The sequence below is a fragment of the Panicum virgatum genome, chromosome 6N (assembly GCF_016808335.1).
Source record: "Panicum virgatum strain AP13 chromosome 6N, P.virgatum_v5, whole genome shotgun sequence".
Classification (NCBI taxonomy): Eukaryota; Viridiplantae; Streptophyta; class Magnoliopsida; order Poales; family Poaceae; genus Panicum; species Panicum virgatum.
Genome location: NC_053150.1, coordinates 43,602,285 through 43,628,148, shown reverse-complemented (window position 1 = coordinate 43,628,148; position 25,864 = coordinate 43,602,285). Strand labels below are relative to the sequence as shown.

General features: G+C 44.6%; 3 protein-coding genes across 3 annotated transcripts; 2 read left to right on the top strand and 1 right to left on the bottom strand.

The window, feature by feature from the left end:
• Positions 1–1,528: 1,528 nt before the first annotated feature.
• On the bottom strand, positions 1,529–6,289 carry LOC120679878 (disease resistance protein RGA5-like). The gene is made up of 4 exons (XM_039961540.1): positions 5,359–6,289; positions 2,047–3,770; positions 1,894–1,941; positions 1,529–1,765 (listed from the first exon to the last, which is right to left on the bottom strand). Exons 1-2 carry the CDS (start codon positions 5,940–5,942, stop codon positions 2,054–2,056), a joined length of 2,301 nt encoding a protein of 766 aa, XP_039817474.1. The 5' UTR covers positions 5,943–6,289; the 3' UTR covers positions 1,529–1,765; positions 1,894–1,941; positions 2,047–2,053.
• Positions 6,290–16,992: 10,703 nt separating this feature from the next.
• Positions 16,993–22,519, top strand: LOC120678192 (pistil-specific extensin-like protein). Its single transcript, XM_039959343.1, has 7 exons — positions 16,993–17,153; positions 18,826–19,307; positions 19,511–19,580; positions 19,788–19,843; positions 20,512–20,605; positions 20,794–20,983; positions 22,001–22,519. The coding sequence occupies exons 1-6, from the start codon at positions 16,993–16,995 to the stop codon at positions 20,900–20,902; spliced, it is 972 nt and encodes a 323-aa protein (XP_039815277.1). The 3' UTR covers positions 20,903–20,983; positions 22,001–22,519.
• A 1,986-nt stretch (positions 22,520–24,505) lies between these two features.
• LOC120680097 lies at positions 24,506–25,864 on the top strand. Its single transcript, XM_039961730.1, has one exon. The coding sequence runs from the start codon at positions 25,334–25,336 to the stop codon at positions 25,769–25,771; it is 438 nt and encodes a 145-aa protein (XP_039817664.1). The 5' UTR covers positions 24,506–25,333; the 3' UTR covers positions 25,772–25,864.

The following is a 25,864-nucleotide window of genomic DNA, read 5'->3' as shown; positions in this document are numbered from 1 at the left end:
GAAATTTCTCTTCGTTCTCTGTGTGTGGCTGCTCACTAGTCATAGTTCATTAATGTCTCAGTGGAGGGAGCCATCGAACTCACGTCTCACAATTGGCGTCGCGCGAATGCACGATAAGACGCTGACGTAAAGCAGGCGGGTGGCCACAGCCGAAATGGATGGCAACAACAAACCTACTTGCTCCACTAATGCCATAGCATTAGCCATCAAAGCCATGGCTTCTGTCTATACTTCTCCAATGTAAAACTATATAAATATAATATTATTGATACGGTATGCTACGTAAATATTGTGATTCCGTATGGCATAATGAAATATTTTTAAAAAAAATTAGGCCTAATCTTTGTAGGAAACCAAGGCAAAACTAAAATAAACAAGATATATTGATCTTGCTCCTATTTTTTTTTGTGAATTGTCATTGCATGATTAAATAATAAATACTGTGACTAGCTAGTCCATATTAGCGTGGTTAATAAAATATTAATGTAAATTGCAAATTTTTTGTATACAAATATTATTGAAGTTTGTTTAGCCACCGCCTTCTTTAAAATTGTTTCCAGTTCCGCCACTGCTAGAACTCCCCTAGATTCAAGCACTCAGCACTCCATTGACATTTCGTCCACTCTCGTAACGGGGAAGGAAGAGGGGAGCGAACGAGGAAGGAGAGCCCCTGACGCCGCCTAGAGCCTGGTCGGCACCGCCGCAGAGCCCCATGCTCGCTCGAGGGCACACCCCGCCGGCCTGCTACAGAGCACGCCGCTATCCCCACCGAGTAAAAGGGAGTCTCGCCGCCGCCATCCTGACAAGCTGCAGGGCCTTGCTAGCGGCCTGCTCCGGCGGCGGCGCGGTGGAGAGGGCCAAGGGAAAAGGCTGACGGCGGCTAGGGCTGGCCGCCGCCCAAGTGACCCGCGTGGGGAGGGCGACGCTGGGGCCAGGAACCTCACTTCAGCTGCAAATATGTTCCGTAGATAGTTCGCTTTGAAGAGGTTTATGCTGTATAAGGTATAAAATACAACTATCTAGTGGAAACCACAATTTTAGTGAAAACCTGTGCAAACCACGGCAAAAAATTTGTCTAAATTCATCAAAAAAATCACACATGTAGATGATATGATGATACACAATATTGTAAAATATCTTATCCAAACTCGACTCCGTTTGTGAGATATAAAAATAACAAATTTCTAACAAATCATCTGGACAACTTTCTGGCTTGAAAATTGTTATTTTTATATCTCACAAATGAAGTCGAGTTTGGACATGATATTTTACAAGATTGTGTATCATTATATCATCTAGATGTGTGATTTTTTTGGTGAATTTAGATGACTTTTTTATCGTGATTTGCATGGGTTTTCACGAATGTGTGGTTTCCACCAGATATATTTCCTTTTAAGTATTTCACTATATAACACCGAAAAGAGCATATACCAAGTGTGACGCACCACAAAGGAGAATATAATAAGTTGAAATCCATTTAATCTCAAATATTATGACCCCGTGTACAAAAACTTGCAATGTATCAACATGAAGGGAAACAAAGGATGATATATGAAAGAGTTTTCCAAAGAAGAACAGTATGCATGCCCAGATTTTCCTCCACGAGCATTTTAGTGATTATCGTAGCTTTGCTATGATTTAGTTGGGAGGGACAAGGAAATAACCACCCCACTCTGCTCTTTGTATTTTCCCTCCAAAGTAACAGCTGGCTGGAAATAATAAGAGTAAGTGGGCCCTCATCCAAGACGTTGCCGGCCGAATGGACCTAAGGAAAAACAAAGGATGATAAAGTATCCTGTGAGCTGACGGAAGAAAGAAATGAAGGTTCGGAGCGAAATAACTGTGTTCGAAAGGAAGATTTGTGCCTGAGGTCTTTAATCATTGTATGCATACCAATTTGGGGCTGTTGGGATGGGCCTTCATCGCTGCCTCTAGGGGATCCTGGTGCCGGGAAACAGCGATTGAACAGGTATCTTTGTGCGAAAACGGAAGAAAGAAGTAACAGGTATTCTGAGCCAAGAAGTCTGTGCAAGGAAGAATTGGTACCTGAGATCTAGTACTCATCTATCCATACCAATTTGGGACGGTTGGGATGGGCCTTCATTGCTCTCTCCAGCGGAGCCTTCACTTCAGGATCGTCGGGTGCATCCCAGAGATGGATGCAGAGGTACTTCAGATCGGATAGGCTTCTAAGGGTCTCCACATCTTCATCGCTAACTCTTTCATATGCACAGAAGAGTAACTTCTGGAGGTTCATAAGTAAACCCCACCACGCTGCAAGGCCTGAGACGTCATCCCCCTCAATGACAAGTTCCCGAAGGCCAAGTGGCTCAGGGTGTTCTTTGCTTAGATTGTCCAGCAACTCTGGCGGCTCATTTACAGTATGAATATGCAGAGAATCAAGGTTTGCTTGGGTAAGCTTATAGATCGAAGAGACAATCTCTCCATATTTCTCCTCCCATTCTTCATCAGCATCGCTGTTGACGAATAGCATGCCCAGCTTCCTCAGATTTGTTAGTTCACCAAGCCGCTTAATGAAGCCGACCGAATGAATATACACATTAACACCTACCAACACTCTCAGTGCTTTCATGTCTACAATTTCATCAGGCAATATAGTATAATCGTCTGTAACTAGAGTTACCAGACATTCCAATCGTTCAACCTGACAAATGGCCGTTGGAATTTCCATTATTTTGTTGTGCCCATGTACTTCAAGTGCCCTCAAGTGTTGTAGCTCTGCTGTTTCTTGTGGAAGCTTTGTAACAGAATGTGCATGGTTGAGCTTCAGATATCTGAGGTGCAACAAATTGCCTACATCTGCAAGATGATCATCTGCTAACTGCTCACAGTCTTCAAAGGCTAAAACACGCAAGAGTCTAAGCTCCGATAGAGATGGGATTTCCACATTACCTCCGAAAACATTAAGTGACCTGACACTAGATAAAATTAGCCCTGATGGGATTTGACCATCATTCTGGATAGACAACCGACGGACCTTGTTTCCAGCAATAGGATTTATACCGGGTACTCCTATTAAAGTAACAAAGTTCTCCTCAATAGCCTTGGATACAATGAAATCAAGAACTATGTCATGAACTCGGCAGCTATTCACCTCATCAAATTTGTCTCTCCCTCCTGATTGGATCAAGCTCCTATTGACGAGATCATTAAAACACCTCTCGCCTAAATTGTATGCTGGAATTCCGTTTTGTTCATGGATGAATCCCTCGCCAATCCACCTTCTTATCAAATTCTCCTTCCCAATCGTATAATCTTCTGGATATATACTTAGGTACAGTAGGCAAGTTCTAAGATGGAGAGGAAGATCGAAGTAACTGAACGATAGTATCTTTGACATTCCTTCGACACTAGAATCTCTTTCAACTCCACGGCCAATTGAAATTTTTACTAGATTCCATTGTTCTTTTGTTTTTTCCTTGCTGGACAGCAAACCAGATATAGCGATGATTGCTAACGGTAGGCCGCCACATTTCTCCAAGATTTGGCCAGAAATTTCTTGAAGGTGTGAAGGGCATTTTTCTTCATGGTTGAATAGTCTTCTGTAGAATAACTGTGCTGAATGCGCCATACTAAGCGGCCTTATATTGTATATGTGTCCATTAGTGAATGATCTACTGCATGCCTGAGCAACATCGTTTATACGAGTAGTTGTGATGACTTTACTGCCACAGTTGGACTTGGGGAAGACATGCTCAAGGAGGTTCCATGTTTTCACATCCCATATATCATCGAGCACAATAAAGTATCTGCAAAACAAAGATGGAGGAATGCTGTGCTCATTGACCAGAAAGGTAAAAATAAGCTGAAACAATTGTTCGAATGCAATTACAGACTTGATTCAAGTTTATACATCTATGCTATATTGAGACATAAAAGTTTGAATTATTACGATGTAAAAACGGAGTTAAAATAGTGTGTGCACATTTGTACGGGGACATGTTACCCACTACTACAGAAATAGTCTTTGATCCTGCACATTTGTCCCGACAACCGTTGAACCCGGGACCAATGAAGGCTTTAGTCCTGGGTCCAATGGCTAGGGGGCATCCGGGAGATTTACTCCCGGTTGGAGTCACCAACTAGGACAAAAAATCACCATTTAGTTCTGGTTAGTGGCTCCAACCGGGACCAAAAGTTCTAGACATTTAGTCCCGGATGGTAACACCAACTGGGACTAAAGGATGACTCTTTTATCCCAGTTGGTGGCTCCAACCCGGACCAAAATGGTCTTTAGTCCTAGTTGATGGTTTCAACCTAGACTAAAAGGTGTTTCACGAGTTAGTTTAAAAGAAAGACATCTCATTTAAAGTAACATGTGTAGTGTAGTTGGGGTGGTAAGGAAGTTACACGCAAGGTGAGACATCTTGGGTTCGAGTCCTGAATCGCATAGAATATTTTTTTGCCTTGCACATGGTCTTTAGTCCCGGTTATTGGACTTGGAAGTCTCGGCCAACTCACCAAAGCCCGGAAGTTCCATTTTTTCAGAGGAGAATAAATATGTATCAATTGTTGAATCGGATACAACAATGGGCCAAAAACATCAAGGGGCAATAAGAACTGCTGTTAAGGGAGTTGAGATTCGGAACAAAAGGCCCGTTCTCCACTAGTGACCTTTAGTCTGCTGAAACAGTGACATTTAAAGTGTTGAAAAAATTGTTGGGCCTGCCTTTTGCTAATCCCAGAAAATAGTAACAAACATTTTGTATGAGTTATGTATTTTGTTATCTTTACGTAAAAACTTATAGATGGTTTGACCTTATTAATACTCTCCAGGTTTGGAGCTGCTCTTATGAATACATATGACCTACGATAGCTTCTTCTCATCTATTTCATTTTAGACAACATGGTCTTTGCTACACATATTTGGCCGTTATGTTTGTAGATTGTTTAATCATTGGAACATATCTATTCATTGCAAAATGCCCTGGGGTCATAACAACAAGTGTATTGCAACACACATGTACATTCTTAAGTGTATGCAAAACGAATCCAGTCAAAATTTTAAATGTACTGCAACACACACTGGCCTTGTTTGGAAGAGGAGTTTTAGGATTATCATCCCAAGGATTTAGTAAAAATTTGCACTAAATCCTGAAAATTCCTAGACTGGTCCTACTCTTCCAAACAGGCCAAAGATTTGAGTAGAATTTATATATAAATGTATGCAAGTGTTTATTTGGGTAAATTACTGGTATTAACCTACTAGTGACGGATATTTTGATGTAGATCTGTCTCTTCTGCAAAAAAAAAAATTAAATCCCTGTTTCTAAAATGAAATGACGTTAGCTATTCAGTATTTCTAAGATAAAAGGTCCAAATGATTTTAGGCAGTACCTTTTGTCTTGGAGATAGTCCCAGATAGTTTTGATAAGTTGATTCTCCGCAGCCACTGTGCTAACATAATCTCCCTTCATCACGTCTTTAAAATCTTCCTTGCTCACCACTTCATAAAGGATACTTCTCAAAATTTCCTTGATGTCCGGATTCCTTGATACCGATAAGAACGCCCGATGCTTGAACTGACCTTTAAGCTCTTGATATACCTGGTTTGCTAGAGTTGTTTTTCCGAGCCCTCCAGATCCAACAATTGAGATCAGGTTTGGTTGTTGCTTGAACGAGCCATCTCCACTCTGATCTTGTTCCATCAAACTGATGAGCTCACCCTTGGGTCCATTGATGCCAACAAGCTTCATCGCATCCTCAAATATAAAACGCGCTCTTGGATCAACCGATGCATTGTTGGCATTGACTACGGACTGGTCACCGCCCCTGTACCTTTGTTTCCTTTCGGCCACCTCAATGACCTTTTTCTTGAGATCTTCAATCTCCTTGACTATCCGATGGCGACTCTTGGTCCTGTCCAGCAAGCTCCTGATCTTCTCCATGAAGCCGTCCGGCTTGGCGGACTCATGTAGCATGAACTTGTCGAGGCTGTCTTCGATGTCGTACGACAGCTCTCGCACATGCTTTATCCAGACCTTATCTTGTTCATCAGTATCTTCAACGGTTCAACCTTGGATTTCTCGACGAGAAAGGCCTTCATGGTGTCGAGTTCATCAGCGAGAAACTTGATCTCGTGGCGCATCCGCTTGAAGCGCTTGTACTCCTCGCCAAGCAGAGCGGTCAGCTTCTGCACAACGGATTGCAGGGTTCCCGTTGCCGCGCTCACCAGAGGGCCCTCCATTGTTGCGCTCGCTCTCGAACCTTGCTCTGTTCGTTTAATTTCTGTCTGGGTGGATGGATGCGTGCAGACTGATGAGCGGATGCTTCCGGTGCCGACTTTATTGATTCCGTGTTGCCAGTTGCCAGCAGTTCGCTTTCTCGTGTCTCACGTTGTGGGATACCATGTACCAACTGGATGCGTGCAGGTTGATGAGCGGATGCTTCCGATCTCTTTCGTGTCCAGAGTTGTGTTGACTTGAAAAAATTTGATTCCATTTGGCCGCTCTAATTAATTCCGGAGTAGTAGTTCGCTGCTACCATGTTCGATTAATTGCTCCTGTCCCACGTTGCGGATATAATACTCTGGGCATTTTGACTCGCCCCTAGGGAGTTAAGCATGTGCATACCTACTGGATGCTTATTGTATTGTGTTTCCCCAGCTTAAGAAAAAAAATGTGGGAAGAAGGCGCAAGCTCTTAAGCAGCGAGCAGACTTCATTCATGGAAAAAATGTTGGTATCGTTGCAGCATGGCCGTAAAAGACTTGGTATTGAAAGTGAGCGGGTGCTCTAGCTTAAGAGGGGGAGGAGGTGAATTAGTCAACTTAAAATTTTAACTTTTGGCTCCAACTAGTTTGCACAAAATTTAAACTAAAACATGATATTTAAATGTGCAACTAACGGTTCTTCTAGTGTGAAACTCTCATCCCAAAAGAGTTTAGCAACATATAGTCAATTCTATTAAGATACTACTCTATGAAAATAAAGCCACACAAAGATTTCTAGTATGAAATGCAGAAACGTAAAGGCGGGATGAGAGGAAGCAAACTCTCCGACACGAAGATTTATCCCGTGGTTCGGTTAGCCACAAAGACACACCTACATCTACGTTGTCGAAGCACTCACAAAGTGTATCGCTTCACGGCAATCAAGTCTCTTTCGTGAACACAATCATGGTCACCTTGAACCTGTTTTCCACTAAGGAGCTTCACCAAGAAGGGCGGGGTCTCCATATCCTCCGCACAAAGTTGTCGATGCTGCTCCACACCAAGTCGGAGGGTCGTTGACGTGCCGGCGAGCCACCAAGACTCCAAGGAGGCCGACGCACCGAGATACAATTGTGGTTCACTCTAGAACCAGCACACAAGGCTTAACACCTTGCTCTCTCACTCTCTCAAGAGCTAAACCTAGTACTAACACTCATAAATGTGTGCTAAGGTCTAAAGATTTGATCACTAAGCACTGATGGCTTGGAGATGTTCTTGGGTGTGTCAGACTTCTAGCAACTCCAGCAACCTTGAAATGGCCGGGGGATGGCATATATATAGCCCACCAAGTCGAACTAGCTGTTTGGAGCCGTTATCCCTTTTCTGCGTAGGGCATTGGAACTTCCGATGGGAGGGAGTCGGTTCTTCTACGCCCTGATCTTGGGTCTTCTGACAGCTGACGTGGCTACCATCGGAATTTTCGGTGGAGTACAATCGGTTCATCCAGTGGGCAACAGTGTTGAAGGAATTCTCACTTTATTGCTGCTGTCACTTGCACTGATGCTATGCTCCGATGGTACCGGTTCATCCGGTGCTGAAGACTTTGCTCCAGTTCGCTTGACATCGTCTCTGGTGAATACCCCGATGAATGCACTGACGCCTCATCATGGCACCATCGGTTCAACCGGTGCCTCTTGGCTTCCTTCGCTTGGCTTGGCTCCTATGCTTCCCAATGCACCGACGCCCTAGTATCGATTCATCCAATGCCCATCGAATACACCAATGGCATACCATCGATTCTTCCGATGCTGCTGTTTTTGCTAACTTTGTCCAAAACGTCACGGCGGTCATTTGGACATTTCAAATATATTTTCTCTACTTTTTCACTGCTACTTGTCATCTCATCGGCGAGTGGGACATCTCAACGGTGAGTTAGACATATCTCTACGACGAATTGGACACATTGGATTTTATCCATTAGACCTAAAAATACTACAAATGTGATCTCATAAACTTGTTAGTTCCATTGATTATGTTGTCACACAATCTTACTATTACTAATTGGAGGCTCCTTTGAAGTCTCCATGTGAAGCCACCTAGGATCCTAGGTGGACACTATAAAAAAATAGAGAATTCCTAGAAATTCTCACAAAAAACAGAAACATCTAGCCATCCATACTACTTTAATCATAATAGTCATTGGATCTGTTATCTTTTTTAATAAATTACCCACCTTTGCCATTATAAAAATAGAACAAAGTAACCCCTAAACATATATATAAATTACCCACCTCTACCATTATAAAAAAAATCTAAAGTAACCCCATAATCTTCATGTAAATTACCACCTATGCTATTAAATATGCAAAACAACCCCTAAATTTATATATAAATTATTCAATTATGTCATCATTAAAAGTTAATTACCCTAAAATCTGAATCTAAATAAAATATAAAAGTATATCAATATAAAATTCTATATTACTATTTCTATTATTATTATATTATTATTTATATAAAATACTACCTACTATAAGTGTCAATGTGTATTCATGTACGATGAAAGAGATAAGAACACTAAATCATAAATAAATAGTTTAATTAAATATATATATCAAACACACATGGAGGTGTTGTGCAAAATAAAATTTATTGCAACTATAATGATAAATATGCATTTTATATTATATGTTAGAATATTTAATAGATTAGAGTGCCTGAGATAGATAATTATAGTTATTAATTATATAATTTATTTTTAAAATAACTCTAATTAGCCCGTGCGGGAGCACGGGTTGATAGCCTAGTCACCAAAATCACAAACAATAACCTAATGGGACCATGTTCCTTACACATATCTCTACGTTGTGCTAGTGCTAGATCCTGATCTGATCAGCTGATCCGTTCGTGAATTGTGACTGGACATTTAGTGCACTTCTGAGTTCTTATTGTCATACCGGTATGATCTCGCTTCATTCTGCGGTAAGTTGAGCTGCCTAACATCTCCACCAGTCTCCCAATAATTCTTTCTCAATAACTAGTATTGGGAGATGTCCCAATAGCAGTTTTAGGATTATTGGAGGAGTTGCTTTTGCAGTCTCCCAATAATCTTCTCACAATCCAACTACCATATTGGGAGAGTCACAACTTTCCCTTTATTTAGGGAGAAAGGAGGCGAATTATTGGGATGTCCCAATAACTATTGGGGAAAAGGGAAGATTTTGGAAGACTGCTGGAGCACTAGTTTCCTATCTACTCTCCTAATACAGTAGTTGGATTGGGGATTGGGAGACTAGTGGAGATGCTCTAATAATGCGAAATTCCAGCTCTCGCAATTGCTCCTCCTCGCAAACAACTCTTCTCTTCTGGAATTTCTTGGAGATAAGGGACCACTTGCTGGAACTTGGCATAGAAATTTTCGTTTTGACAAGAGATACGATGAGGATTCGAACATGGAGGTAGCAATCTCACTGGCTTCAGAGTTCAGACAACATCTTAATAACCTTGCAACTTTCCTAATCAGCTCCAGTGGAATTCTTGCTGATTTGTTTGAATTGTTTCTGTGCCTTCTTGGCAACGTGGATGTATGATTGGATCTTGCTGTTGAGCCACATCATGTGTGAGTGTTAACATTGGCCATCTCATCTACGCTTTGCTATACAAAATGAACTAGCTGTAATTTCTTTTATGATGCCAATAATAGTTAACTTCTTCAGAGTAAAATACTTTTGCCCTGATCAAACTTCGAAAGAAGGTTCCAATTTCAGGTGATTATTTACTTTTTACCTGTCCTCCATATCAAGTTGTGAGATAATTGTCACAAGGAGTGCAGGCACTTCTTTCCCCTTCTCCTCAACAGTTCTTGAGAAAGGCGAGGGGCGGAGCCGGTTCTGGCGTCGATCCGCCCGATTCCCCTCGCCGGCGACAGTATGGCAAGGGAATCGGGTGGAACGGTGGCCAGCGTAGTTTTAGCTTCTAGTTTTAGGTGGTTAGGGCTAGGTAGGGTTGCCGATGGAGCGGGCGTCGCTGCTGCCTGCATTCGTCTGCAGGTGGAGGCAGAGAGGCTCGATCCGTGGCAGCATGTTTGGGCTATTGGTGTGCGTTGTCTACCTGTGTTGCGTGTCTAGCGGCGGCGTTGAAAACGACGGCTTCTAGTTTGTCTGCTTCTTCTCCTTCTGTGCTGGTGGCAGCATGAGATGTGAGTTTTCCCGGCGGCGCTCGGATGAGGGAGTCGGCGTCGCGTTCGTGGAATATGGTACTCCGAGCTTCTATCTTCTTGGCCATCGTTCACTCCGGCGGTGGTGTTGGGTCCGTCAGTTTGGGGCTTTCTGGATCTGAAGTTTCTGTGGAAGCTTTGGGTTCCTCAAGCCTTTCTATATGAGTCCTTTCCTCTTTGACGGAGGTGCTGGTGCTGTGCTCTGGTTCTTCTGGAATTGGATGCTTCACATCAATAGTGGAAGAAGTGGTGAGGGGCCAAATCAAAGTGGCCGACAGTTGATGCTCTTTCAACGGAAATCTCTTGCAGTTTGCCAATGTCTGGAGTCCGTCCTTCGTTTTGGATTGTTGTGTTTGGTGGCTTAAAGCTCTATGTGGAGGAGAAAGATAAACAGTAGGGTTCTTGTTGTAATTTCCTCTTTGCTTAGGGACTTTGCTGTAAGATTGAGATGTTGCTCAGGGACTTTGCTAAGATTGAGATGTACTGTGCAACTTATGTATTGGTTGCATCTCTTTCTCAAAAAAAAAGTTGCGAGATAATTAAGGAAGAAAAATGAAAATATGAAATGGTTCTTTTCTTTCCTTAACAGAGACTTTTATGTTCACTTTCTCTCATATATACATCAAAATTGTTTTGGTGATCAGCAGATCCTCTAAAATATGGATGCTAACCACATGGGCAAACTCGATGAATGATTTATCTACAAGCACGAGCACCTAGTTTAATGCTAGATCCAGATTGAAGGATTGGGAGGTGCGACCAGAGATGAGTGCGTGTGTTGGGGTGGGGATAAATGGGAGTCTTTAAAAAGTTCTCCTTGATGAGAATAAGGTCAATGTCCTGATTTTAATCCGACACACTTCCCTTCTAACCGGAAAGGTGACACAAGTACGAGTGAGAACAAGTAAGCCTGCAAATGGTAACAGCAAGTGATTTAACAATGAATATAAGCTAGTAGGCGAGCAACATGTTTAACCTCAACATTCAATAGGTCATATACACGAGCTCAAGTTCATTCAAACAACAAGCTAATCAACTACACAAATGATTGACCCAAAGCATACAAGCAAAGATTAAACAATTGTTGTTGATGATGCTCACGGTGCTGTCGGCCTGCTAGCTGTCTGAGCCACACGACCTACTCAGGCCGTGCACGCCTTCCTGGGCCGGCCTGGCGGTCAGCAGAAACCGAAATGCTGCCATGCTGGCGCTGGCTTTATTCTTGGGCTCCGAGCCCAGCTGCTGCTGGTCGGTGCAGGCTTGCGTGGGCCGCCTAGGACGTGCGCCCCTTCTGGGCAGCAACTCGTGCCTGGGCTGCGCTACGAGATGGGCTGGAGCACAGCAGGGTGGCCTCTTTTTCTTTTTTATATTTAAAAAAATACAAAATTTCAAAAATATATGACGGTTTCAAGAAATTTCAAAAATGGACCCCTGTCGGCCATGGGGGGCGACAGGCCCCCCTGTCGCCCAAGCAACGGGCAACAGGGACCTTTCTGTAATTTTTTTTTCGAATTTATTCTTCGAACAGGTCCCTGGCGGGGGACGTGGTGCAGGGGGGCCAGTCGCCCTCCCACCGGGCGACAGGGCAGTGCTGCCCTATTTAAACCCCCCTCCCCTCTCACCCCTCATTCTATTCTCTAAAATTCCAGAAAAAATAGAAAAAAGAAGAGAGGGGTGAGAAGAAGGAAAGCGACGAAGCCTTGCCGAAGTGCGCATCTATGATCTGCAGGTATTAACGTTTGACCTTTCATTGTGTTTTTTTTTATGAATCAGAGTAGAAGTAATATTTATATATTGAAATATTGGATCGTAATCTTAGAATAATAGTAGCTATTTTTATTTCAGCATTTCGCCATGGCTGCCTCCAATTTTGGAGGTTTTTTCTGGACCGAAGAGAAATCTACTATAATACTTGATATCATGAAAGATCTTGTGCCTAGAAAGAAGTTGGATTCACATGCGGATGGTACGATAGAGATGATTATGGCCAAAGTATTAGGGTTTCAAGTTTGCACACTGTTTCATGATATTACAACGCAAGAACTAAAGGGACACCTGCTAAAACGCTGTAAGGTATACATGCATATATGTGAACTTGCGAATCATCCTAATGTTATTGGATTCTAAGAAAGTACTGCTAAGATATGGATGCGGCCAGAGGTGTATGAGATACACATTAAGGTAACTTTCATTCAGATCTAATATTTAAATGTATTTTTAATTCATATTTTTGAAACTATAATATTTTTTTGTATTTATATGCAAGGGTTTTCCTGAGGACACGGAGTTGATTAACAAATCAATACCCAATTTCCGTAAATTGGTATTAATCTTCGGTGGCCCTATGTCTCAAACTAGACGAAGGAGGTGCTGAAGATCGTCGGGTAATACAACTTTGCGTCCGCATGAACAGAGATCCAGAAGTTCATCAAGTCATACTGCACCACCTGCATCACGAACTTCTATTAACCTCGACGACGACCAAGATGACTTCATGCCACCCAAACCATAGCCTCCAAGACCTGATCAGCGAACCGGAGGTTCGTCCAGTTGTACTTGACCACCTGCAGCACCATCTTGTGTTACCTGGGACGACGATGATGATTTCATGCCCCCCAAACCTTGGCCTCCAAGACCTGATCAGGGAACCAGAGGCTCGTCCAGTTGTAACGCACCACCTTCAGCACCATCTTGTGTTAACTGGGATGACAACGATGATGATTTTATGCCCCCCAAACCTTGGCCTCCAAGATAGGATCAGAGAACCGGAGATTCGTCCAAGTCTTCAAACTCTCGTGCAGCACCACCCTATGAGAACTCGGATGACGATGTAGATGATTTCATGACATGATCTATGATATGTGTTGTACTGAACATGGAAGTTTGCATTTGTTGTGTATAAATAAATGTTAGTTTACGGTTTCAATGTTTATAATTCGTACGTAATGGAAAATGCGCGAGAGAACAGAGGTGTATGCATGAAAAGTAGTTAATAACAACGAGAAGACAACATCGTTGGTACCATATTGAAACACTCTGCGTAGTTTGTTGTCTGGATACCGTACCGCATTCCGTTTGTATCATAAAGGAATGACCATTTCTCCTTCGGTGCACCTCGAATCCAGTGCGAAAATGGCTTCTCCAAAGAAGCCCTTGCATCTGCTGACTGGCTACTGCTGGTTCCGGCTGCCCTTGCCTTCACTTGCTCCGCAGTTAGCTGATCAAGCATCTGCCACAAAGCATTAAATTTTCTCTGCTGATTCTGAGTGCACAACCTCTTGAACAAGTCCTTTAATTCCTTGTTCTTGAAGTGGTCAAAGAAGTTTGCACCCATATGCCTAATTCACCACCTGTTTTGCACATCTGGCCATAATGGAGGCGTTGTTCCGTTTCCGACTTGTAATTTCATAATTGCTTGTAGCAGACCTGCGTGCCTATCACTTATAAAGCACACATCTGGACGGGCGGCAACAACATGAATCTTCACTCGTTCGAGGAACCAATACCAACTTTCTATGCTCTCATTCTCAACAAATGCAAAGGCGACCGGTACTATTTGGTGGTTGCAGTCTACCCCGATTGTGGTGAGTATCTACCCTTTGTACCTTCCAGTCAGAAATATCCTATCAATGCATAAAACCGGAAGACAATACTGAAAAGCTCTCACACATGCATCTAGGCAAAAGAAGGCTCGAAGCAGAAAGCTTTGTCCCCTCCTCACGGTTGGCACGAGGTAAGTGTCATAGAAACTTCCAGGGTTTCTAGCAACAACATAGGATAACATTTGAGGTAGGTTATCATATGATGCCTCGTATGTGCCGAACCGCATCTCGAACACCTTTTGTTTAGTCCGCCATGCCTTCAAATAACTAATGCTGTACTGGTAAGTTTGCTCAATATGTCGAACAATTATTTTTGGCTCATAATTTAGGTTGTCCATAATCAACTCATATATTTGCTTTGCAACAAAGTCGCATGATATATTGCGATGTGATAGCTGAACTTCTGACAGCAAACAAGTGTGCTCTGTCACAATGGAACATTTCCAGTTCGACTTCCATCTACCCCTGAATGCATGTACTCGCCATGGACATCCAGCATTCACACACTTCACCTCATATTCTTTACTGCCAGACTTCACGACTCTAAATTCTCGCTTCAATGATATTGCCCACATTCTCACAGCATCTTTTACGGCTTCAATGTTTGGATATGTTGCACCTTGCACCACCTCATTCCCTCTGTACTCCCACTTTTGATGTCGTACATCTTCTACGACATGATTGCCAAAACCATGCTCCTTCCACTCTTTTGGCAATGAGTACTGCTCGTCATCAGATGAGCCCTCATGTTCTTCCATCTCCATTGCGGCATGGTCTTTTGCCTCCATCTCGTCCACAATGCTATGTATCCTCTCTCCCTCATCAGCAAGGCCCTGTGGTCCGATGTTTGGGTTCTCTATCTCTTCTGGCTCATCTTGCTCAACATAGTTTGTCTCTCTTTGAATACTAGGAGTTGATTGATCTGCACCACCTCTTTGAATACTCGGAGTTGCTTGATCTGCACCATCTCTTTGAATACTCGGTGTTGCTTGATATGCACTATGTTTGATTTCATTTCGTATCTTCTCCCGAGTTTGAACAAGAATTGCCAGAGGCCACCCACGCTCTAGAGCTGCTTGCATGTACTTCTGCCAGTCATCAGTGCTGTGTATCATCATCAATTCCTATAAATCACCTTCTAACTCCCAATTCACAAGAGTATGGACGGTCATCACATGTGTCTCCGGATCAACACAGAACCCACACTGCAGCCACTTATATAAACTCCTCTCTAGAGGTTTATCTATAGCGCTAGATGTGCACTTAAAGGCAGAAAGGTCTACTCCATTTGGTCTATACAAAATATTACCGTTACCGAAAAAACACTTGAAACTGCATCTTGCTCGACATATCTGTACATCACCAAATACTTATCGAGTCATACTCTTTACTTCACTACATTATTCAATCATCCGTACAAACTAAGTACGAATTTTAACTACAACATATAAGTATTCATAACTACGTGATAACACTCAAATTCTATACTGCATATCGGAAATTCTAGTCTAAATCATAACTAATTTATAAACACGTCTCTAATAGTACTGCAATTGAAATAATAAACACGTAATCTTAATTTCCTAAACTAATTTACTACTACGTAACTAAAATATCCTTAAACTCCTACTTAAATGGTTCTACTATAGCACTAATTAAATTTAATTACTCTACAATAGCAATGAAAAAATATATAAGTTAAATATAATTACCTGCAGATCACAAGTGCGCAATCCGGCAGAGCTTCGCCGCTTCCCTTCTCCTCACCCCTCTCTTTTTTTCTGAATTTTTGGTGGAATTTTTTAGCTCAAATGAGGAGGGAATGGGGGTGGAGGCCTTATATAGAGTGGGGGGACTCTGTCGCCCGAGGGGAGGGCGACAGGCCCCCCTTGTCGCCCGTTGGGGGCGACCGGCCCCCCTGCCGCCGAGTCCCCGCGCTGCGCTGCCCAGGGACTTGTTTGTAAATTTTTTTTACCAAAAGGGCATGTCGCCCCCTGCCTGGGTGACAGGGATTATGGGCGACAGGGGCCCATTTTCACAATTTTCTGAAACGGCCACATATTTTTGAAATTTTGATTTTTTTAAATATATAATAGATAAAAAGGCCAGCAGGGTGCGCCCGCTCGTGGGCCGCGACTCGGCCTGCTACACGCACAGGCCTGTGCGCGCCGCACCAGCTAGAAGAGGGGAAAGAGGAAAAAAAACAAGGACACTCTTTAAACTCAAATCTCTCCCTAACGAAACTTGAGCCAAGCTCAAGCAATTCATTGAGCCACGTCGACTCTTTGTTGACAGCCGTAGATTCTATTTTTAACAGCTCAGATTTATCAACGGGTAGAGTAGATGCAGTATCCAAGATCTCGTACCAAACCCACGCCTCAACACTGTTCCGGACTTTTCCTTTTCTCTACTCTATTTTTATATCTATAGACCCATAGCATGACTCTTCAGCTTCTCTATCCCCTACGTTAAAACTCTGCAAAACTATCCAAACCACTGGGAAATCTGACGAACTGACGAATCAACAGGTAAACTCGAGTTGTGCAATCTCATTCCTTCCGATTTCATACTCGATTTCAGTGTTCTTGCTTGTTTCTGTCACCAGCTATTTCGCCATCCCATCGCATCGATGATAGCCCACCAACCCGCCGCCGACCTGTCTCAATGCTCGCCGGCGGCAAGCAACCACTACCACCCCAATGCTCGCCGGCGGCAAGCAACCACTACCACCCCGCGCTCGCTCGCAGGCGGCAAACAACCACTGGCACAGCGCGCTCGCCACGAGCTGCAGAAGCGATCTCCCGCCGCCGCAGCCACCCCCCCCCCCCCCCCCCCCGTGTTGCTCCGACGTGTGACGGCCGGTGGAGGCTGCGCTGCCGTTGCTCCTCCCTGCTGGAGCACCAGAGGGGGTAGGCAAGGGGCGGCGCAGCGGAGCCGCCGAGCACGAGCGAAAGGAGGGAGGGAGAGCGGGCCACGGGGGGCGAGAGAGAGAGAGAGAGAGAGATGCAGAGCGTGCGGCGCCAGAAGCGGCCCGACCACGCCGCGGGCGTGTCCACGCAGCGCGACTCCCCCGGCACCAACTCGAAGCCCGTCGTGGAGAGCGGCGGCGAGCCCACGCTCAACAGCAAACCCACCCACACTGCGAGCCACGGCCACATCCGGCCGTGATAGCGCCCCATAGACCCGCCCGATCTCGCCACATGCCCCACCCGATGCTAGCCGCCGGCGAGCAACCATGCCATCACCGCATGCTGAAGCAAGCAAGCATCGCCATTCACTGGTGAAACGCCAGCAAGCGCCCGATAGCTGCTCGATGAAATGCCTCCAAGGCAAGCTACTCACTGAACCAACGCTGGACCTAGACGTCCTTTGCCTAGGAACAATTATAGCTTCTACGTCATTTACAAACTGTAATGCCTATTATATGTCCACAAGCACAATTAGTACCACCAGTGGCGGAGCCAGCCCCAGCACCTAGGGGGCTCATTCCTCTTCCTCCCTTTCTTCTTCCTCATTTCCCTTCTCTCCACCTCCTCCATCCTCTTTGCTCCAATGGAGTTCTTGGGGGTAGGAGGGCTCAAGCCCCCTCCGCCCCCATGCTGGCTCTCATTTCCCTTCTCTCCACCTCCTCCATCCTCTTTGCTCCAATGGAGTTCTTGGGGGTAGGAGGGCTCAAGCCCCCTCTGCCCCCATGCTGGCTCTGCCCCTGAGTACCACTAATGGTGACGTCAAACTGTATCCATTTGTTGCCAACTATCTGAAGAAGCAAAGCTCTCTCCACTATGTAGCTATAGTTACCCCTGTCTAGGTAGTAGTTACAAGTGTTGACACTAAAGTGAAGTAGTACTTGCAACGTCAATCATGCAGTCTAGCATGTATGACTGTTTTAAATCTCAATATGTAATGGTTATCACTAAACAAAATTCAGTCTCCTGTTTGATCCTCCGCATGTTGCCTACTGTTTGATGATGGTGGTCTTGAGTTGATGTACACTCGTATCAGAATTTGGAGCCTATTCAGAAAATTCATTCTCTTGCTTAACCCTCTGCATGTTGCCTACTGTTTGATGATGGTGATCTTAAGTTTCTGTACAATCTCGTATCACAATTTGGAGCCTCTTCAGAGTTGAATGGAAAAGGTTCATGCATTGAAATTGCAGAAATTATAGAAATTACATTAGAGACACTGCAGTTTATTTCATTCAATGTGTAAGAAGCAGCCTCTTCATTTCAAATAATCAGGCAACCTAAAAGTATTGAAAATTTGGGTTTTGATGCTCACTTTGAGAAAGCTTCCAGAAACTCAAATGTTGACGCGAGTAAAGAAAAAAATATCAACACAACTGATTTTCTATAGCAAACATTCTCAGTATTGATCGCGCGGCTAGCCGCGCGCGTATGTTTCTAGTTATTGCCTCGAAACATCATGAATTGTAACAAAAGTTGAGGACTACTAGACCCAACAGATTAAAAAACAATTACGTAAAAATTGAGTAAATCTCGCGAATCCAAAATCACTAGAAATACCAACCGAAAATTGTAGAAAAAGAAAAACACTTGGGATTGGTAAGGTGAACATGACATCGATCCTTGGATTATTTAACTAGGTCCGGCTACAAATCACTCCTAATCTAATCAAAGTATGGAGGGTAAAAAGCTTAAACAAAGAGCCACAATTCTCCCTCTCTCAATCCCTAAACTAAACTCTCTCACATACAAAACGAGAGGACCTCCAAAAAAATATGCAAAAAGTAAACTGCCCACACAACCCTTATATATATACCTTATATATATAATAGGTTTATTGAGTATCCTGGCTACTGAATAACATATTTAGTACCCGAGCCCCACCCCGCGCTCGACTCGGATCCGACCCGACCCCTGCCGCCGTTCTCCCCGCGCCCGGTTTTCTCTCCCCCACATCCGAGCGGTTCCCCCCCCCCCCCCCCCCCCCCCCCCGCCCCCTCTCCACTAGCTCGTCCGAGCGGTTTTTTCCCCCGCCCCCTCCACCAGCTCGCAGATGCGGCGCGGCCCCGCGATTCCCCTGCGCCGCTGGCCCCCGTGTTTCCCTCCGCCTTGCGTCGCCGGCCGCGCGATTCCTAGGCGCCCGTGTCGTCCGGCGAGCTTGCAGCGACTGCTCCCGCCGGCCTGCGCGAGCCCCTGCCCGGCGAGCTGCAGCGTCTGCTCCCGACGCCGTTCGTCCCGTTGCTGATCCGGGGACTGGCGCCGCCCACCGCCCGCTGCTGGTCAGCCCCTGCGTGTTCCCGCATTCAAGGCGACGATCTCCCGTTCCCAACGCCGGTCTGGCTTTTCTATCAGGTGATTCCCCCACTGGCTCAAGGTGCACCGTTGTGCCCCCAATCCCATCCAATTTTATTCCCCAAATATTTTTCTAGATTTCCCGTTTAGGTATGGGCGATTTGCAAATGGATTGGATCATTTTAGCTGGCAGAATGTTTAATTTCATCACCACTTCACGATCGTATTGCAGCTCAGATCCTTTCGTCTTCTTGTTAGATCAGACTGTGGAGCAGCTCAACGGAGCGATCCAGGTTTTTGGATGAATGCTGCTGATTCCCTGCAAGGCACAAGGTACCCTCTATCCTCGCCCTGCTTGATTTCCATTGGTTTTGGTCAATTTCCTAGTAAGTGTTGATGATTTGTCCAGTGTGTATTTTCAAATAAGGTTTTAGGTTGTTGCAAACTTGCAACCGTTACCTGATCCTTTTTTTCAGTTCTCCCTTCCCTGTTCTTGTTCGTGTCACACCAGACATTGACACAATGTCGATTTGCATGCAGGATTATATTGGTTCTCAACCGAGCCGGGGAGCATCTTCTATGTGCCTCCTGTCCAGGCAGGTGTATGTATTCTTTGTTTTTGCGGTTTTCTTGAGAACTTAGAGAATTATGCTCCAGTTTAATAGGTTTTATATGTGCAAATTAATGTCACCTGGATTGCTTTTATACGTGAAAATGAATACACATTGAGACATATGTATTCAAGATTCAAGATACATCATCATTTTCTGTGATTTCCAATCAGTAGCGCTGTCATAGGCAGATCAAAGCTTTATTTAAATTATATATATCCTTCCAGTGTATGATACATGCATGTTGCTTCTTTCCTGTAGCCATGAAATTAATTATTTTATGATTATCTCATGAAACATACCATTCATTTCCTGAAGTAGCTTTTGTATATAAGTTGGTGATTATTTTCTTTTTTACAAAGGACATGCAGTTTTAAGCTCTTTCGTATATATGTTGGTGATTTTTCCTAAACTTTGCACTGCTTATTTTTCTAGCAAAGCCTAATACAGAGGTGAGCTTAATTGCCTAGTAAAGCCAGCCTGTGTTTATCGACACAAATGCTACTGATTTCCCAGAGATATACGGCATTGCCAGTATATTATCAGCTCGTCTTTATCAATGCTGCATATCATTGCCATCACTGTTGTTTCTTGAATGTTGAAAATACTCATTGGTGCAGCATAGATAATTCTTTTTTTTTCTTTTGAATCAGGATGCCACTGCAGGTTCCATGACCATGGAGATGAGGCTGCAGAACAGCGGGTGTACAATGGGGCGTACACGGACGAGCTCTGCAAAAAAAGAAGGTCAGTGACACCAAGCTGCTCGGATGGTCAAGCAACGATCCTCTCCTAATCATGATGCTGCCCCTATCCAATCTTGATTTTTTCTGTTGCTTTTTTTTAATGTTCCTGAAATCTTAATTACCTAGAGGTATACATCTGGATTACTTGTTGAATCCCAATGCCTCATCTCCTTTTTGTTGTCTCTGGAGGGATATGGATGACCGGATCGATCCTGCTGCGACAACCATTCTGACCCTGCTGGAGGCGACAGCTAGACGGCAAACAACGTCTCGTGAATCCAACCTCTGCTCGTGCTAACCTGACCTCTGCCTGTGGAACACCCTCTATACAGGTCTTGAGCTCCAGGACCATCTTCTTGCAAAACTTCCATGACCATAGGTTAGGTTCCTGCCTGCAGCTCTGCACCTTTGAATATCATCAGTCTATTCTTCAGCTCCAACATTTTCTTATGGCTTTTCCATGAGATGGGTCCTGCAAACTGCTTTATCCCTTGGTATTATTATACCAGGGTGTTTGGAAGGCAAGCTATTTACATTTACATATGTTGTTATTTGCTGCTAGCAAATTATGTACCACAAATCCACAATACTAGACTTAGTGTGTAGACTGCAGAATTGGTGAGTAGACTAGTATGGTCGCCAATAACTGAGTTTTTTATGGTTCACTTGCATCATTTTAGAAGATAGTATCTTTTTTTGCATGTGCATATATGTCATTATTCGTGACAAGAAACCTATCTCTGCTACATCCCATCTAATTGAAGTTTTTCTAGTCTCACATCAAAGTATTGAGATCAGTTTGGTTAGCTTCAGACAATTGTGGCTTTTATGGTTCATTAGGTTTCATCCGTCCAGGCATGATAGATTTTGCTATCAGGCTTGTGTGGTTGCAAATAACTTATTCTAGTAGTAATATATCTATTGAACTACCTGTGGTTAGTTTTATGAAATCCTGCCAGAATCTCTTCTTAGATTGCACCTATTAGACTTTAGGCATATTGTGGTACCACTTCATCATTATATGTAGACGTTGATATTTGAGACTGAGGTGTCCATATGCATGCTTATGCATTCTGAAATTTCAGTATCTGATTATGCATATCACTTTGCTCCCCCACCCTGTCATGAGCATAATATGGACCAGTTCAGTCTTTCTCTAGAGTATATACAACGGCATGGTGCTACATACTGTGTGCATTTTTCAGTTCAGACAATAAGAGAACAAGCATGCTATCCTGGTTCAGTTCAGACTTTCGTAGTAAAAAATAAAAATAGTTCGTGTAACTGTTTTTACTCCTTCATTTCACCTTGTGAACCATATTATTTTGAAGCTTTAGTCTTGTGGCACTAGACTTCCTAGTGAGAAATAAATTAGTCTGCACCCTCTGTTTTGCAGGTGTCACCCAGCTTGGGATTATGTCGCTTCCGCTCCTCCCGTCGCCGGTGCTCCTCCGGCGCTCCGCGATGTCACTCTGTCCTCCCGTCGCCCCTAGGAGAGTACTCCCAACAGCGCCGGATCCTGCGACCAAATCCTCCTTCGGCGTGCCATCTGCTCAGGAGCTTCCTCAACACGCCCTCCATCTCTGTTTGCTCCCATGCGCCCCTAGTTTTGCTCTTATGCAATGTGTATAGGCTGTCTTTAACCTGCATATACTAATAATTCTTAGCTCTTATGCAGATTGCAATATGCATGCTGGATACCTGCACATGAGATGGTTGATTGGCTAGATAGTTTCTGATTTCCTTTTTGTTTATTGTTCTACCATATTGTAAAAACAGGGTCAATAAAATAGCAGAATGCATTGAGTTTTTATGAACTCTTATGGTGTGCTCGGTTTAAATATGGTGAATGTAAATGCAAAGTGTTCTCAGTTTTGTGATAAGAGAACTTACTGCTACTTTGCATAGAATTGAAGTTTTTATGATTACATATGCTTCAGCGACAAGTCTTATGGTATGATAGAAAATGGTTACGGTTTTACTCAATGACCTGAACGATCATCCCAGCTGGAATTAATGTTTTCTTTCTCTAGAATGAGAATATTTTATGTTCTGACCAAAAAATGGCGTGTCGTCACACTCGCATGTCCTGGGAAAAAAATGCACTTGCATGCCTACCCGGCTGCCCGTGCACCACCGATAAAAAAAAACCAGTAACAACCGATTAAAAATATAGAAACCGGACATGCGGAGTCAATGAGGAAAAAAACAGAAGGGAGAAGGGAACGCGGGCGCAGGGAACGGCACGGGAGGGGCGCCAGGCGGGATCGCAATGGTGGGCTGGCTGACTCAGCTATGGAATAGCTATTCCTTAAGGTAGAGATTAGCTCTGTTATATATATATATATAGAGAGAGAAGTGATTTTCTATAGCTGGCTACAGAATAACTAATTAATTCTGTGGCCAGATCCAACTTACGCGTCCGAACGCTGCGTGGCTCTCCTACAGCTTGGCTCGGCTTCTGCGGCGGCTCCTGTCTAATTGAGCCAGCAGCCCAGACCGAACCACCTCTTTCCTTTTGCACCCGTAGAAAACGATGCCCAAAATCCTGTTGCGGCGGCGGCCGCCGCTGCCGATGACTCCATGCAGGATGCAGATCCCGCACCTCGCCGCTGCAGCCCTCGAATCGTCAATCAGCAGCATCTTGGGTTCATCGTCCCACCCCTTGGTCAGCAGCGCTACCCACCAATGGTAGGCACCGACATTGCTGCATCACGGATTCATGGTGGCCGTCGTTCTTGGTGCACTGGTTGCCCCTAATCCCCATCCGCATAGTGGGGACAAGATCCTGAGGTAAGCAATCCCGTGGTGTTTTGAATTTATTTTTGGTTTTGGACTGGTCTATTTAGCATGCGGGTTGTTGAATAGCTATTTAATATCAACGGCGGAGCCGCTCCAGAACTCCGGCGAGGGGAGAAATTACGGTGCTTTGGTTCATGGGTAGTAAAATCTCTAAGGCGCGTGTATTTAATGAATAATTTGACTCCGGCGAGTGGTAAAAGCTGGCTGACAGCCAAGTGTTTTAATGCAGATTTGATCGATGGCCACTGATATTTTGGAGCATGGTTGTGTTTCAATGCACCATAGTGATAAACAATATTTAATTGGTGCAAGGACAATTCACGGGTCTGTCACAGAATTCCATGCTGTTGCCAGCGTCAAGCTCAATATTTACTACATGGAGTTGTAGAGGAGTGAAAAGGCTGTCCGTTTGAAAGAGTAAAACGTACTGGTGTTGTAGAGTAGTAAAAAGGTAGAAAGAATAAAACGTAGACAATGTGAATCCTCATATTTTTGGAAGCAGTCGCCCGACCTCCAACGATCTGAAAATACCTTATGTGTACGTAGGAGTAAAAAGCGACCCTTCTATGTCATGAGTGAACTTTGTTTTTGGAAACAATTAGAACCATGCGTAATATGTAATCAAGTATCTAAAAAAACACTAGCTAATCACACAGAATTTGAAAAATATTAAAAAATCGTCACCAGGCGTTATGGCGGATCCATTTTTAATATGTGCTAGTCTCTACCAGTAATTACTGGATTCCTTAATACGGTCAGCATGCAGTCCAGGTTCAGTGCATCAACGAAGGAAAAAGTAAGGCAGGTTTGCATGACAACAAACTGCGTGATTAGTGCAAGATTACCTTCATTTTTTCTTATTCTGTTTATTATTGCATCCTTCTATGTGCACAGCGATCCATGCTTGCATGAAAATTTGTATGTGTGGAAAATCTTTTAAATGAGTATACAGGAAGGTACTTTTGCAAATGACAGGAGTATTTTCAATTCACAATAAAAGTAATTTTTTAAATGTCACAAGTATATTTCAAATTGACAGAGGATTATCCTTCAAATGTTAGGTCCATATTTCAATAGAAATATTATTCTGCGAGTTGAATATGATTCAACGCGTGCGATGGAGCCTCCACTGGAGCTCCGATGAGCATATGGTACAAGCAAAATTACTCTGCTTTCATAAGCGGCAGTAAAAATTGAATCCAACCTGCATTGCGCATATGTGTTAATGCCTTTAGATTTCAGCACTCCGGCGGCTCTTGCAGCCGGAAATCTGACAAGCCTCTGCGATCGTAAGAGCAACTCTAACAAATTGATTTTTTCATTTTCCTTTTTTTTATAGGGGAATTTCCAATCACAATTTTAATATTTTAGGGAGAAGTGATCCAGCAGATTGATTTTCTCTTTTCCCCTTTCCTCGTCCTGTCATGTGGGGTCAACCTGTCATTGTCTTCCTCATTTCCTTTCCCCTTTCTTGTTGCAACCGCTCGTCCGTCTGCCTGCTCGTCCGCCGGCCGCCGGGAGCGAGCTGTAGAGCAGCGCCGGCAGCGCGCTGCAGAGCAGCACCGGACCAGCAGCTGGCTTGCGGCGACACCAACGGCAACAAGCCCAGCTGCAACGCCAAGTGCGACAAGCGATGCCCCAACCAGTGCATTATCCTCTACCCAGGATGCAAGAGCTTCTGCAGTACGCCCACAGAGAGCTTGCTTGCTTTAATTTCTTCTTCACTAGCTAATCCATCGATCGATCACATACAATTTAATTTCTTTTGTGCGACTTCTACCCCGGCGTGTCGTGAGGCGACCCCCGCTTCACCGGCGGCGACGGCAACAACTTCTACTTCCACGGCAAGAGGGACCAGGACTTCTGCATCCTCTCCGACGCCAACCTGCACATCAACGCCCACTTCATCGGCAAGCGCAACCCGAGCATGAGGCGCGACTTCACCTGGATCCAGGCGCTCGGCATCCGCTTCGCCCATCACCGCCTCTACCTGGGCGCCGCCAAGACGGCCAGGTGGAGCAGCGACGTGGACCGCCTGGAGCTGGCCCTGGACGACGAGCCCGTCAGCATCCCCGCCGAGGCCGGCGCGCGCTGGGAGTCGGCCGCCGTGCCGGGGCTGTCGGTGACGCGGACCACCGCGGCCAACGGCGTGCGGGTGCAGCTCGCCGGGGTGCTGGACATCATGGCCAGCGTGGTGCCCATCACGGAGGAGGACTCCATGGGCGGCGGCGGCCTCCATGCTCGTCGGCGGCCATCAGGATGCGGGGGCGGCGGCGGAGGGCGTGGCCCTCGCGGCGCTGGGCGTGGTGCTGCCGGGGGCGCGGCCCTGGCGGCGCTGGGCGCAGGAGGCCGGTCGGGAGGATAGGGAGATGATGGTTTGTTCCCTTTCTATTGGGGATTGGAGATGTAATATTGGGGATTGAGAAAAAATAAAGAGAAAAGGGAGATGGAAAATCAA

Bases quoted from the DNA above. Each gene is read 5' to 3' on its own strand.
- LOC120679878 (XM_039961540.1), bottom strand. From the start codon at position 5,942: ATGCTACATGAGTCCGCCAAGCCGGACGGCTTCATGGAGAAGATCAGG. The intron at 3,771-5,358 runs GTACTGCCTAAA...TTTGTTTTGCAG, and splicing joins GACTATCTCCAAGACAAAAG to ATACTTTATTGTGCTCGATG.
- LOC120678192 (XM_039959343.1), top strand. From the start codon at position 16,993: ATGCAGAGCGTGCGGCGCCAGAAGCGGCCCGACCACGCCGCGGGCGTG. The intron at 17,154-18,825 runs GTGATAGCGCCC...TAACATATTTAG, and splicing joins AGCCACGGCCACATCCGGCC to TACCCGAGCCCCACCCCGCG. The intron at 20,606-20,793 runs GTCAGTGACACC...TTGTCTCTGGAG, and splicing joins GAGCTCTGCAAAAAAAGAAG to GGATATGGATGACCGGATCG.
- LOC120680097 (XM_039961730.1), top strand. From the start codon at position 25,334: ATGAGGCGCGACTTCACCTGGATCCAGGCGCTCGGCATCCGCTTCGCC.